The sequence below is a fragment of the Rhamphochromis longiceps genome, linkage group LG7 (assembly GCF_057381845.1).
Source record: "Rhamphochromis longiceps isolate RC_006_pf linkage group LG7, R_longiceps_female_GT1.1, whole genome shotgun sequence".
NCBI classification, from domain to species: domain Eukaryota; kingdom Metazoa; phylum Chordata; class Actinopteri; order Cichliformes; family Cichlidae; genus Rhamphochromis; species Rhamphochromis longiceps.
Window position 1 is genome coordinate 10,379,998 of NC_140563.1, and position 15,057 is coordinate 10,395,054.

The 15,057-nt window shown below is 39.1% G+C and overlaps 1 protein-coding gene across 3 annotated transcripts in view; it reads right to left on the minus strand.

The window, feature by feature from the left end:
• The window catches only part of sema3d (sema domain, immunoglobulin domain (Ig), short basic domain, secreted, (semaphorin) 3D), a 31,086-nt gene that overhangs the window by 11,818 nt on the left and 4,211 nt on the right, over positions 1-15,057 (minus strand). For all 3 annotated transcript variants that reach the window (XM_085412069.1, XM_085412070.1, XM_085412068.1), the window contains 13 exons: positions 12,564-12,820; positions 9,791-9,951; positions 7,697-7,759; positions 7,458-7,577; positions 7,269-7,362; positions 6,786-6,914; positions 4,858-4,994; positions 2,933-3,047; positions 2,619-2,688; positions 2,390-2,534; positions 1,660-1,882; positions 1,359-1,447; positions 1,119-1,160 (listed from right to left, as the gene is read on the minus strand). In XM_085412069.1, the coding sequence (XP_085268195.1) occupies positions 1,119-1,160; positions 1,359-1,447; positions 1,660-1,882; positions 2,390-2,534; positions 2,619-2,688; positions 2,933-3,047; positions 4,858-4,994; positions 6,786-6,914; positions 7,269-7,362; positions 7,458-7,577; positions 7,697-7,759; positions 9,791-9,951; positions 12,564-12,786 (1,611 nt within the window). In that variant the 5' untranslated portion in view covers positions 12,787-12,820. The remainder of the gene's footprint in view (positions 1-1,118; positions 1,161-1,358; positions 1,448-1,659; positions 1,883-2,389; positions 2,535-2,618; positions 2,689-2,932; positions 3,048-4,857; positions 4,995-6,785; positions 6,915-7,268; positions 7,363-7,457; positions 7,578-7,696; positions 7,760-9,790; positions 9,952-12,563; positions 12,821-15,057) is intronic.

Sequence of the window (15,057 nt, forward strand, 5' to 3'; positions counted from 1 at the left end):
TTTCCCCTTCTTAGCATAACATTTTCTTTGTACACTATGTACTATTTTTATAAAGAAAAAGATTCTACGCAACATTAAATACACTACATTTAAACTGCTCTGAGTGAGTAAAAGCCGGCTTCCACTAAATTCTTGATCTGTTGCAGATAAAAATCACATTACAATACAGAACGAAGATGGCATTAATCAACAGAAACAAGGCTGCTAGGACAACAAAACATAAACACCTACACAGAACAGTAGACTACAGACGGAAGGCCTTGAGTGAACTATGTGAGGTGATACTTGTGATTTGAAGGCATTTTTGCTTCAGTGTAGTATGGGATGTAATTACAGAGTTGGCACTGAAACAAGTTCATATAAAACAGATCTGGTAGTTTCTTGAAGTTGTTTCACCAGCTTCGTCAGCTCTAAGCTTGGAATTTAAGAAGAAGCTTCTTGGATAAGAAGTGAAACGTCTTCAAGAAACTTAAAGAAATCTTTGCTGCTCTAAAAAGTTCGGTTGCAAGGTTGCTATTGATCTAGTATGCTTTAGTGCATAGTCTTCATATGGTTTCCTTTGTGGTGTAGGACCAATTTAAGATAGCGTATACTGCTGAAAGAATGGCTGCATATAGATATGAGTCTGATATATTTTTTATTTTATTAAAAGCACATGGTTAAGTTTCTTAAATGATTACTACTTTTTGAAAATCAGGTTATAACTTAAAGAATACTCCAAGATATTCTTAGGTTTCTGTGAAGGCTGACATTTGGCTTGCAAAATGAATAGGCTGAATTTCGCAGTTGCAACTGGATCTAGTCTGACTCGCCTCAAAACTCTAGCGGGCAAGCACACAGACACAGGTCAAACACTGTTGGTGATTAATGGAAGCTGTGATTGGGGTTGAAGTGTCTACTGACATTCCTGACCCTTATATAATGAGGCGTAAGGGTGAGAGAGCTACAAGAAAATGGGGAAGACTACAGACAGAGAGGAAAACCAAAACATGAATAACAAGATAAAAACTATATGATTTGTGCCACACAAGCCATGTGCATATAACTTAATGCATGTGGCTTAATCGAAGCGAAGAGCAAATTTGCACGAACAATTGCACAAAGTGTGCAGAACAAACCTGTTTAGACGAGATCTCCAAACTAAGGATAGGCGAGGGATTCTGCAAAAAGAAAACAAACTCCATCAACTTAAAAGCTAATGGATATTAATTATTGGAGGTCAGTTATGTATTCATTACATATAAATATTTCACTGTCTTATAAGTCACTGACAGCTACACTATGAGGAAACAAAACTCAGCAAATCAGTGTGTAACATATGTGTGTATTTATTTAAATAACTGTGTTTTGAACTAAACCTGGAACACTTGAAGCTCTTCAAGAACCACTTCCTCTGTTGACCAGTTTTCTTGAGTGATGCTCACTACCTTAAGAATGGAGCCAACATCTAGGAGAGTGAGACAGAAAGAAAGAGGGGTGAAATTACCACCAGAATATCTTCAGAGAGTTGTTTGAGAAGCATATAAAACATAGACTGCATATGTTCATTTCACCCTACACAAAATCTGTCCAATGCCAACGAAAACAACAAGTAATATACTGCCCTCTGCTGGTCAAATGTTGACTTTCACAAAAACTAGGAGGAGAGGTGTGACTCACCTGTTCCCACGAACATAACCTCATACTGGCCATCATCTGCCAAAACTCTGTCCACCACAATGTGAGTCAAGGTGTAGTCAACTTTGACACGTGTGAACACAGGACGACCAGTGAGAGGGTAGACAGAGTGATACATCAGAGGGTGGAATCGAATAAATCTGACAACTTCATCCGGGAAGTCTTTAGTGGTCTTGATCTTTGGATCATATGTTTTGCTTGGGCACTAAAATTACAAAAAAATCACAGCTGATTAGTGACCGTGTTTTCTATATTTCCTTCCACCAGTTCAACTATGGAGCAGATTCACTCAAACAATTTATTGGTATGTGTCTCCTTCTAGAGGCTAAAATAAGAACAGCAGGAGACAAAGCATATGTGAAACATCTGTTTCACACTTGATGTCAGCACCAAATTGTCCATCACATTACTTCGCTTAATTAATCTTTTTTTTTTTAAACAAAATGAAACATGAATCTGATTAACTTCTCAAGTAACCTCATCAAAGTGTAAGTGAAGGTCATGCATTACCAGGCTGCATGTGCAGATGTAAGTATGCCCTCCAGCAAACCTTTACATTAAAGCCATGTTTATAATTTTTCGATTAGGAGGAAAATTAAACACCTTATCCAATATATGGAAACAGAATAGCTAACAGTGATAAGTGCAGAAGGTACAGATGATTTCTTTTCTTTTTTTTCCTTTATGCTCTTCTCTTTGGCATACAACATACCGTTCCAGGACGGGGATATGGTATCCTCCCCTCATATTCTACCCAGCGGTGGTCAGGCCCCTCCTTGTGGGCATAAGGTCCATTAAACACAGCCCTTATGTCTGCCATGCTATAAACACACACTGCTGAGCCACGGAAAATGGAACTGGAGGAAAAGTAAAAAGAACAGGTCAGGTTAATGCTTGGAGAAACAGGAAAGGACCTGAGGTTGTGTTGATAAAAATCATACCTAGAGGTTGTGAAGACTGCATACACTATGGGGTTTTTGTCATCTCTGGTTGGGAGTAGAAAGACATCCTCTACAAAATAAAAAAGAATGAAAAAGGGTTTTTTTTTGTTATCAATAACCAAACAGAAAAGATTTAGGCGAGCATCCAACAATAAATTGCAGTATTGAAGAACTGCAGTTGGTAGCACCATTAGCCATGTGGTACTGTTGATGCATTTCCGTCCTTGTATGAAATTTTCTCCGAAGACAATTTTTAGAACATATAACTGACTTTATTGACCAGATTTTCAGTTTTTAATCTTACAGTCACTTACGGAGCTGATCAAAGTGTGTGTCCACGCCATCTGGCCCAGGGATGGAACACACAAGTCTGGCTTTGAGGAAGGTTGTCCATTTATTGGTCAGACTCCTCAGCCCACCCACATCATTCTGAAACACAACCACACACTCTGTAACAAACCATCGTCGGAGAGTGCAGCTGTCCAACGCGGCTGAACACGAACTGTAATTAATAATATACATTTGAGCATAAACACTGTAATCCAGCCAATGCGGTTGGAAAGACAACACAGAGCATCATAGACTGACTCAGGTTTCCTTCACTAATTATGAAAATAAACAAGTGAACCACATGCCTCTGGAATACATTTGCTTGTTTAACTTGCACAAAGAAGACCTTCAGTCAGGAGTAACTGAAAAGTGAAAGGAAAACACTGAGAAGGGTGAAAAACATAAAAGGAAAACGAACGAAGGGGAAGTGCAGCGTGATGAAGGGGAGAATTCAAATGCTGATTAATAATGCAGGTTTTACTTTAGCATATGAATTGCTGTTTTAAATTGAGACCTTTGACTGAGGTATGGTAAGAGGGTTCAAGTGTATCTCCTTGTCACGCATTGAAAACTTAAAAGACCCCCCTTGTTAAGCTTAGCCAAGTGGTGTAGAAAGGGCTGTTATGGTTTAACACACAAAAAACACACTTGTGCTTAAGAGACCCCCCAAAATGTAAGCACTTAATGGGGATCTTTCACAATGGTGATAATCTTCAAAGAGGATTGATGTAAGGAGCTGTCATTCACAATGCAGATAATGAATATGAACCAAAGTACAAAGTACATGAGAGACACATGGCTCAGAGAAGAAAGGGCCGTAATTCAGACGAATCTCCTTCCAGTCTGCTTTACGGCTTATTCTCAAGTCATAACCACGCTGAAAGCTTTTTTCTAAGAATGCAGTCCTGGATCGTGCATGCTAATATTAAACTGCCATGTCACCTAGTTCCACTCTGAGAACTAATTGGACACTGTGTTATAATGCCTGGTCTGTTACATAGAGTTGAATCTTTTGATTTCTGGATTTTGTCATTTATTGGCTGTTTTCTGTTTGGTCTTATAGCTTGTTTGTTTTTTTTAAGTATAGGTTGAGGGCTTGATTCCTGTTTTGATTTCATTTTTCATCCTCACAGTTATGTTTAAGCATCTTTGAAAAGGTGATTTACAGTGGCTTGTAAAAGTATTTGGCCCCCTTGAACTTGATCTTGTCTCCCTCTCTTGATTGCCTATATCCGTCTAGTTTGCCCCAGCTGTCTCCACTTCTATAGTCTCTATTTTGTTATTTTTCTTATGCACTTTGTATTTATGGACTTTTCATCAGCCATAATAAATGGCTTGCTTTTTGTTGTGTTTAGTCTGCCTCTTGCGACACACGGCGTGGTGCACAGAGAGCCTCAGATCATGCAACTGCACTGCTTATGCCCACAGTCAGCGGTGCAGCTAAACTTATAGTTGTTTTGACGTGCTGTCAAACAGAACCTAAGTGGCAGTGACACATTATCATCAAAGGTCTTTCAGAAAAGAAATTACCTATATTGACCTCAGTGACTGACTAGGTAGTAAAAACACAGCAAAAATAAGAATTCTAACCATGATTTACTGCTCCAGACAGAGTTGGATGACCACAAAAGAATTGGGATAAAATTGGGAACGGTTCCTCCCAGCCAAAGATTCACACCCGATCAGGACACCATCTCTTATTTTACAAGGTCCTATCTACTTTAGGCTGTCTTTTCAAGCACCAGTTCTCTGCTACTACCACATCACTACCTGGGCCTCAGCATCCATGTACAGCATCATACTGTCTTTCATTGGCTTTGCTGTTGCTCATTAGTTATATTGTACCAGCCCCTTCACCCCTCCACCATATATCTCCTACTTTCCACACCTCTCTCCTGTAATATCTCACCTTGCACACACGAGCCACTCGGGAGAGGATGCTTTTGTCGTTGCCTTCCCAGGACACCTCGCGGAAGAAAAAGTATACTTTATCATCATCTGGATTGTAGGTGTCTGCAATGGGATGGGCAGCTATAAACCTGGCCTCTGAAGACACAGAATGGAGAAGACAGAGAAAATAGCATTAAAATGAGTCATAATGGTTTTGGCATGAACTGCAGTCTTAAGGTAGCATTAAAACTACACTTAGCATGTGTTTATTTACAGTCGTCTTCTATTTCTGCAGAGAGATTTGATGTATTACTCTCTCTTTACTAAGTGTAAAGCTGAAATGGGCTGAACATAAACTGCACTTAGGTACATGCAGCAATTGTAAAAGAAGATTTAATTGACTTTAAAAGCAGTTTTGTTTAAATTTACATGATTTTCAGTATGTCAGGCAGTATCAATTATGCATCAGTGCAGCATAAAGATACTCTTACACACCCTGGGTTAAACATCTGATTTATATGTGAGCATCTATGACAAGTGTATATGTCCTGTACTTAAAATCTTTGTTACTGGTTTTTTTGGCCTCTTTGGGACGTGAAAGCAATCTATCAACATGAAACTGACACGATACTTCTGGATGTTTTAGCAAACATTTAAAAACTGAATAATGCAAAGGGAAGTACCTGCTGTGGTTAGACACAATGCTGATGCAAAGGTGACAGTAAAGCAGGACAGCTGTGAATGCAACAATTGCAAAAGAAGATACAGCAGAAAAAACTTCAAACAGTCCAGACATCTGAATGGAACAAAAGAGTTGAGAGATAATTCTATGTCTAAAATGTTTTTGATTGTGAAAAAATTAAAAAATAAAACTGTCACGGGCCTATGAATAAGAATATATTATGTTTTATGTGATGATCCTGTGTGTATGTGCAAAATTTAATCTGTACACTTGCTAATTATCAAATGGATAATTAATACTTACAATACAGTTAAACTGCACAAAGCATGTTTGCCTCTGAAAATTACTGGAGGGCAAATAGGTTATTTTTGGATTGATTTTAACTGTTCAAGCTACTAAGAATTATTAGTAAGCACAATTTTCAACTGCATTTACGGCACTGGACACTGTATTAAAACAACAAGTGCTACATATGATGTAGGAAAATAGCAGTGAGGAGAAACAACAGCATGTTGCCATCAGGTGGGAACAGGCCCAAAAGTTTAAACGTTACAGTGACATTACATCAACATTAGCTCGACACCTAGAAGCCAAGCCAACCACTAGAGGGTGATTCCCCAACTGGAACGGCTTAATGCATTATAGCTAACACATGGGACAGAAGGTCATTGCTAGTCATGAAAAGATGTTCCACTGAAACACCGAAACACTCCAAGAAATGGGAAAACGAGACGGCCGCCCTGTGTCGACACTCACTGTTTACACACACCGACAGAGAGGGAGAGGGAGAGGGAGAGAGAGAGCGCGCATTACTCCAAAAATCTCTGACTGTGTAGTTGTGAAATGTGGAGACCATGTGTAAGGATTTAGGTTCTAGTGACAACTGTTGATACATGACAGTCCATCAGTGGCTATAAAACACTGCAAACAGGAGATGATGCATGCAGAGAAGGTCACTCCTCAGTCCTAAGTGATGACTGTGCATACCCCTGGCTAACATGCGGTGTGACTAGGACTGTGAACTTTGTGGCACACTGTAAATTCCCCCATAGGCGTGGTCCTGGCTCAGCTATGGCAATCATATAAAAGTTCCAGCTAAATGAGTAAGTGGGCGGTTTCCTTCCCTCTGGAATGCCAATAACCATCCTGAGGGCACAGAGAGGCTCTTTGTATCAGTAGAGAGGCCAGAAGTTATGCGAAAAAGCAATAACAAGTTTGGAGTGCAGTCAGCCTGTTAACGTGGATGTGTGCAAGCATGTGTGTACCATTGATCCAGTAGTCTTCAGAGATGTCTGTGCGTATGTAGTGTTGGTCAGGAGGAGGGCCTAGGGAGCGTGTGAACGTTGTATCTTTGCCCAGGAAGTCTGAAGATGTGCCCGCATACAGGTACTGATCTAAATAGAAGCACAGTAGACTTAGAAAACAAATCTTACAGCTTTTTTTTTAAATATATACAGAGTGAGTAAGATTTCAATTAACATACTGAAACAAGCACATGCAAGAGACACAATTGTTTTGCATTTGTCTGCCAAGTAACTTTGTTGTTGCTGCAGAGACACGTAAGCTTGTGTCTTTCTTGGCCCCCAAAAATGGGAGAAGAGGGCTGACAAACAAAGACATGAATACAAATTCATTGCAAATAACTGAGTGAAGTGAAGCGTGGCGCTCTGCAGCTATAAAATTCTCGCTCAATAAAAGATAAGGCAGGTAGAGGACTGCTTTGTACAATGTCACCTATGTTATCTTACCTGTGAGGACTGATGTAAATGGCTGCAAGGGATCAAAAGGACATTTCAACCTGCCAGACTCCTCTGTATTAGACAGCAGCTTCAAAACGCCATCCTGAGAGACAAAATTAAGAGGATTCACAAACGTAAGCCTATTTATCAACTCTAGTCAAAATGTTTCCTGTTAAGATCCACTCATGCCCACTTTACCTTTTTGTGGCCAGTGATTTCAATGAATGCACAAGTGGGGTGGAAGGCCCCTGTCCCACAGGCATAGACATGTGTTCGGTTGTAATTGTGAAGGACCCTGATAAAATTTGCACATTCCAGCTGGAACAAGCAGGGACAGAAAAAGAACATGTATGAGGTACACTGGAAGGACTGATTGAACACATACATTTAGTAATCACAGAAACTTAAACTCTATAGATTTCTTTAGAAACACTTACATTTTCATTTTTGCCAGCCAGTTTGCACATTTCCACGTTTTCCTTCAGAGCAGGCCAGTGAATCTAATAACCGATAAATCAGAAATATTTCACTTCTTACAATATAACCAGAATGTGAGCATTCAGCTTCAATTTACAGAAGACCTGTTGCAGTTCTTTATAGTTTGCATGCTATGCTAAAATATTTAAGTTCTAAAGATTAAAATTTTTAGTTGTGACAAACATTCCATGAATAGCTGTTACTTTTGAGAATATAGAGTAGGATACAAGATTTTCTGGATTTCTTTTAGATCCTTTAACCTGATTCTTTTTTAATGAATCATTTAAGTTAAAAAGTTAAAAACAAGAGCAGGCCCCTGAACGCTCAAACTTTTTTTCCTTTGCTTTAAATAGTATTTTATTTCATTCTATTTTTACACCGAAATATGCTAAACGTAAAATGAAACGAATAATAACTACACAATGTTTTCCCTTTCATCTCTATCCATATCTAAATAACAAATGGCATTTTTACAGTATTTAAACACCTGTAGGTGTTGTGGTAAGAGATTAGCTGAGGTATAACATCCAGCCTCCCTTTAATGTATGCCACCATACTCATACATGTGTTATAACAGGCTTATGTGCTTAGTGTGTTACCTCCACTAAATCCTACCATGGAGTGCTATCCCCAAACTTATTCATGGATGAATTATCATACAGAAAAGCAGCGTTACAATACGATGTGCTGAGCGAGAACAGTGTGCCTGTGTTAGTGTTTTAATTAGTTTTGGATAGAGTTTCATGTGATCGCTGACCTTGTTTCACCTAGTAAAAATGAGTAATTTACTTTAGCATATATAGTTATTTAAAGACTTAAATTATGTGGACTTCTTTATAATAAAAGGTAAAAACACCTGGAATGCTTGTGAGCATCATAAAGCCCTGACTTTCAGGGGCTTTTAGTCCCAGTCCAGGTATGCGTGTTCAGTAATTGATAAACACTGAGTTTGCAGGGGAAGATCACATTCACTGTCAAGGCTGATCTCACAGGGCTCAGAGGGTCAGACTTTCTGTTCATATCTCTCTGGCATCTATATCAATGACCCCTAAAGGCAACAGAAATGCAACACTTTAAGAGCAAGACTAAGAGTTAAAACAACCAGATAAAGATCAAATAAACACACCGTCTTCCCACCAGTGGATCAACCTCAGCTGCATAAACACACTAACATCTACAAATGTTAACATATGGCATCCATCCAAATGCATTTGTGTGTTTGTGTAAAGTCTGAGCATGCACACTCCATCAAACGTGTACATACCTGATGTATGTAATTGTGTGTGTGCTCCATGCGTGTGGGTGGGGGCAAGGACTCTAAGTTGATGACCCTGACCTTACTAGACAGATAACTTCAGACTGCTATTGACTGAAAGATCAGTGTTTCCCTAAAACAATACATAGCTGAGTGCATTTCAGGAAAATTCTAATGGAAAAAACGATTCTTATCGCCCTACTTAATTGCCAAACAGGTAGCAGCTAAATGTTCCATAATGCATTGTTCACATTAACTAACAGGTCAGTTAACGTGTGTGAAAGCTTTAAACTTAAATTTCTTCAAGTAATATAAGGTTTTTAAACCAATACTGAGGTATTCTTGTTTTAGTTTTACAAGTGGTCCTCGATATTTTACTCATTTATACTCTACCCAACTCAGCTTGTTTTGTTGTTTGTTTGTGGCATTTCAAACAGGAAGTTGGAGAGTGCCTTCTGGTGGAAAAACATCAACACTCATAAGGTTGTGCACCTGGTTTCTTCTTTATTTTTATAATTTTCATTTATTGTCCATTATAAATGCTAATACAGCTATATCAGCAAACAGCTAATATCTATAAATATATTGACCCTCCTGATATATCATTCTGGCTCTACTTTACACTCCTGTAAATATATTGACGTGTACCTGAAAAAATGTCTACATTATAACAAATGACATGAACAAATGCAAAAATAAGCACTGCTCTTTACTTAGTACAGTGTCTTGTCTTTTTACGTCTGAACCTGGATTATTCTTTATGCTATATTGATTTTACACATGCATATATATAGCATACCTTTGTAGGGGATTCAGCCAGATTGTCAGGGTCAAGCAAGTAGATGTGGTCCCTGGCTCCCAACAGAAGACGACCCCTCTCTTCATCCAACAACAGCGACTGCGAATGAAGGCCATTGGAGGGGCTCAAAAACAGAGATACACTGCCCACCTTCAGCAGTTCTGTCCCAGTATGAGAAAGACACAGACAAACACATTAACAAATATCCCCACTGCCATGTAAAATGCAGTATTGTGAGTCAAATTAAACTAAAGTGAAAAAACATATTTTGGTAGGACTACACTGTGGGGCGCAATTTATTCTCAGCAGTTTAAAACCAGTATAATCCCAAAGACAGTCACTGAGATGAAAAAAGTCTCGACTTAAAGTTGCATAATCCTGTTTAGCTACACATGCTCATAAATACGATTTTTTTTTCAATTTAGATAGCATAGTATCTCAGTAAGTAGACTTTTAGACAGGAATACCTGTTGTTCATCCATTACACAATAGTACGATTTTGCTATTCACTTGTACATTTTTATGCAGAACACGTACTGTTTTTATATGAAATTATATATACAGTTTGCTTGCTTTAGACCTGGACTCGCAGCTTGTAAGGTCCATAGGTTTCTGAAAGCTGAATATGTTCGACATTTTTAGCTCAGGATCGTGTCTTTGATCTCCATTAGAGGAACTCTCTTCTATCACGAGGCTCTTTTCAGCGCACCACACTTGCCACATGCCTTGAGTAAACACTGGCTCGGTGCAGAGGAGTCCTGTGGGAGTCACTCTGAAAGGATTGACACTGTGATTACCCTCTTGGTGAGAATGATTGGAGAGGTTACCAACCTTCAATATTTGAACTTTTGGGACCCCTCCTCACCACACAATCTCCCTTAATACCTCCCCTTTACACTGAACCCCCATGTGCTGATGTATCTCCCTCCTACACACATATCATGCCCCAAACAGACAAAACTCACAAAGAGATTAGGCCTGCTAGCCCTTGGTGTGGTGTGCAGTAATCTGTTCTGTAAACACACAGCACTATGAGCCTATTGAAGCTTAGCATAGTCTCCACACATTTCTTCAAAGAGGAGAGCCCTAAACAACATGAAAACCTCTTGATTAGCTTTGTTATTGGAACTCAATGTTGCTTTCATGCACGCAGTTATTGGAGTAAGACTTGATCAAGCTTTAGACTTAGAGACCTCTTCAGAGCTGTAAGCAATGCCTGAATCTGCCCTTTCTCACATGTAGCACATGGCAGGAGGTCAACTGCATCAGACACATTGTCACTGCTAAAAATACCTCATATGGTGAAGGATAGGGGTGTGCAGGATGCAGGTCACATCACACCCATATGCTTGCTATGATTTATCCAGACAATTATCCTGCTCAATTCCCATTTGTAATCAAAGACTTTGTAGCTACCAGGGTAACACGTTCATTTATTGAATGATCCATCTGGTCATTTCTGTTTTCACTTGTAGCTCCACCAAAACCTGATTATGGTGAAACAATTACAGTCTCAGGAATAAATATGCAATGTAGGATGCCTCTGGTTTCAGAATATTCAGAGGAGCATGGCAGACACTATTATATTTTAGGTCAGACAGACATATTGATTAGAAGCTAATGCTACATGTTCACTAGATGAAAACTAAAGTTCTTGGGTTTTTATTTTAAAGCAGTTTGTTTAGAGGTACTCCCTCAATGAGGGATTTTTACTTTTTATAATTTCACCCTTTAGTCATTGAATCTGTATTTGGGCTTACGTAAAGCTGATGCTATGCTGGAAGTGAATTCACTGCTGGGTGGTGTTGCTTTTGAACAGTGTCCACTAATGAAATGATGACAAGAGGAGCAGGATGCATGCACTTGGTTAAGCTTTTGTTATTTTTGACAGATTTGTCTTTGCCTCAGTGATTCTCACTGAGAGAACCAAATATGGCTATTGCTGTCAAATAGCCATTCACTTTAGTGAAGATTAAAGTAGCATGTAGCCAAATTAAAGGCAATCAGACTACATGACATGATAAAGTACTTTACTTTACTGGCTTGGAAGAAACATAAAATAAGACAAACCGTAGAGCTAAATACTAGGCTAACTGCTGAAAAAACAGTGTCCACAGTAATCTTTATTCCTGCAGCTACTTGCATATGTTTTTGTTGGACACATACAGTAGGACATGCATATGTATCTATTTCCAGGCATAGTTGGTTTTAGAAGCCTTGACCAAAAGACCAAAAGCTTTTGGAGGTTGAAGTCAGAGTGAGTTCACTTTCAGGTCACAGTGGGGATTCAATTTTATGGAACAAAAGTTAAGTTAATATGTGTGGTTCCTTGTAGCTGATACACAGCATTAGGGATGACGACTTTGAAGTAAAGTTTGCACTCAGGTTTGAGGAATGCAAAAATATAACTTCCTAACTTTTGGTGGCACAAAGCAAACACACTTGGTTTATGCAAAGCCACATACATGGACACAGAGCACATTTATACGGTCAGATGATATCCACACAGCAGACTGATGGATCAGTAAGTGAGAAACATTTCACTTTGCTTCATGTTTAAGTGCTACAGATCATCTCCATAAACTTCACTAAATTCTCCTCTTACCATTTCCTCTGCCTGTTGCACAAGTCACATTCAAGTAAGAAAAAAAAGATGCACACTGAAAGATGGAAAGATGTATGACAAGAAAGAAAAAAATGAAAAGATAAAATCCTATGTCAAACAGCAATATTGTTTGAATTAAAACAAACATCAGCAATATTTAGTTCTTACCTCTATGGCTGAGTTTGACCCTGGGGACACTCTGTTTGATGCTTGCTCCAACAGGGAGGATGGCCAACAAAATCAGTCCAAACAGTGTGACCTCCAGATGGAATAGAGCCATAAACTTCTTCCCTTTGCCTCCATAATTACTGCCAGACAAGCAGAACATAGCCCCAACCTCATTCCAGGTCTGATTGCCAGAGTCCTCTTTCTTCATACTGTGTGGAGTCATCTTGTAGTGTTTTCACTTTGTGCTTTTCTGCAACCTTGGAGGGAGACCAGTGTAAAGAGTCAAGCTAGGGAGGAGCAATCATAAGTGTATGAGGATGCAAGCAGTCTCATCTAACTCCAGAGAGGGGGAATATACACAAACTTCTGTGGCTGTTTCGCCATGGAGCCCTACAGGCATGTCCCCTTCCTTTGCCCATCCTACATCAGCTGTTGCTTGTCACCGGCTCTCCTTTTGTTTCGCCTTTAAATCTGTTTGCCCCAAACAAAGGTCAGACTAACAAAACAGTTGCATTCTACTACTTTTCATCAGGCACGTCTCCGCTTTTCTCTCTCCTCCCATATCCTTTTCACATGGATAACTCAACTTAATTCTTTGCCTTAAGGATACTTGCCAGTAGCTTAAGGATTGGTTGATGACCCTGTCACTTCCTCCTTTATACCATGTAAAAAATGGGCCATGCCCTGTTTAGGACGTCACAATCAATTAAAAATGCCCAGACATTAGTTCACATTCTGAAAAGTTAGCTGTCTGACTAGGATTGAAAAGCTGTGCTTTTAAATAAATGTGTGGTTTAGAATAAGTAGCAGGAGCACAGACTGTTACAAGTTTAAAAAAAAAAAAAAAAAAAAAGAAGTAAGAAGGAAAAAAGACAAGAACTAAAAAATAACTACTTACTTGTTATATTCTGAAAATCTGTGTTTTAATAAATTTATATTTTCTTCAGTGGTACTTGGACACCTAAAAAGTGAAGCAGTGGAACTAGTATATAAAGCTTTGTCACTGAACCCTGATACTAATTTTCCTTCTTAAAATTAAAGTTGCTTGTCAGCACAATTCATACAATACAAGATAATATTCAGATTAACTTCACCTCAAACAGGGTGCAGAATCATGCAAAATGTTTTTTTTTACACACATTGCAGCTTCATGAAATCTGTGCCCTTTATTACACCGTTGATGCATTCATTGCATCTTCTAAGTACAGACTGAGTACCGTCCCTGTCTTTAACCTGCATTCCTGCAAATCCCACAGCCATTAGGATACTAATTAACCAGACTATTGATGGAGAAATTAATGAATGCATTGAAAGAATGCCTCCCCTTAAGACCTTTTGCCACCATCATTACTTTCCTTCCACCCAGTTTCAGAAAGCACACATCAACCTGTCAAGTGACAACATAAACAATGTCAAGCTAAAGCTAGATTAGATATGACATTCACACTCCTATATCTCTAATATTGACAGCATGTATACTCCTTAGAAGTCCACCACATATAGAGAATAGCCATTTGATAATGTGTAAGCAGCACCTTAAAAAAAAAAGGTGATATCCTGAGTAAATATACTGACCCGGGTCTTTGCCCATTGATTTGTACTGCAAGGTAAAATGTGAAACAGATATTAGGTGTTCGACTACAACTCACTTAAGTTTATTTGATTTCTTTCTTCAGTCATCTGATGTTTAAAACTGTAGCTCTTTGTGCAGAAACAGGGGTGAGCGGCACCCTTCCAAGTGCCCCATAGCTTTAAAACGAAGAGGATTAGACTCTGATAAACAGACTGGTGTTTATTTAGGATGACAAATTGAGACGTGTTCACACCTTCAGGGTTAGAAATACAGATATAGAGCTCTGCGTGATGGATGGGCAATCAGCAAAGAGAGTGAGAAAGTTAGGAGGCTAAAATCCCTGTAGTCTTTGCACTTTGTGAGCGATACTGATAGTGCTGATGGTGAAGCTTATCCTCCCTACAGTATTTTCAGGAGAGCAGTGACACAATTTCACTCAAGTGATAAGCACTTCAGTAATGCATCTCTTTTCACAGCTTGAGTGCCCACATCTATCTGCAGCACAGACATGTGCAACACCCCGCTAGAAGAATGACCCCCAGGAAAAGAAAAGTACAAGTCTTGGAAGAAAAACAAAAAAAAAAAATTCTTGAGTAATAGATGACACACACTGGAAGAGGAATACCAGAGTACCAGTGAGTCAGTACTTTGAATGTGTCAATAACGGAAATGAAAAGAGAAATAAGGGAAAAAGTGCACAAGAGATGTGAATAATGGGGGAAACCAACTTCTTGTGCCATGTAAGTTAAGCTAACACCCCTATTTCCTGGTGACTAGAGTCCTTGTTGTCTTTGGCAGCATGGCCGGCACACAGTGCAGGGTGTCAGGAGAAACAATCCTGATAGAGATGGTGACAGATTTAAAGCTAGCAGCCAAGGGCTCCTGGCTTCTGATCTCTCACCAACACAAAGCACCTTTAAA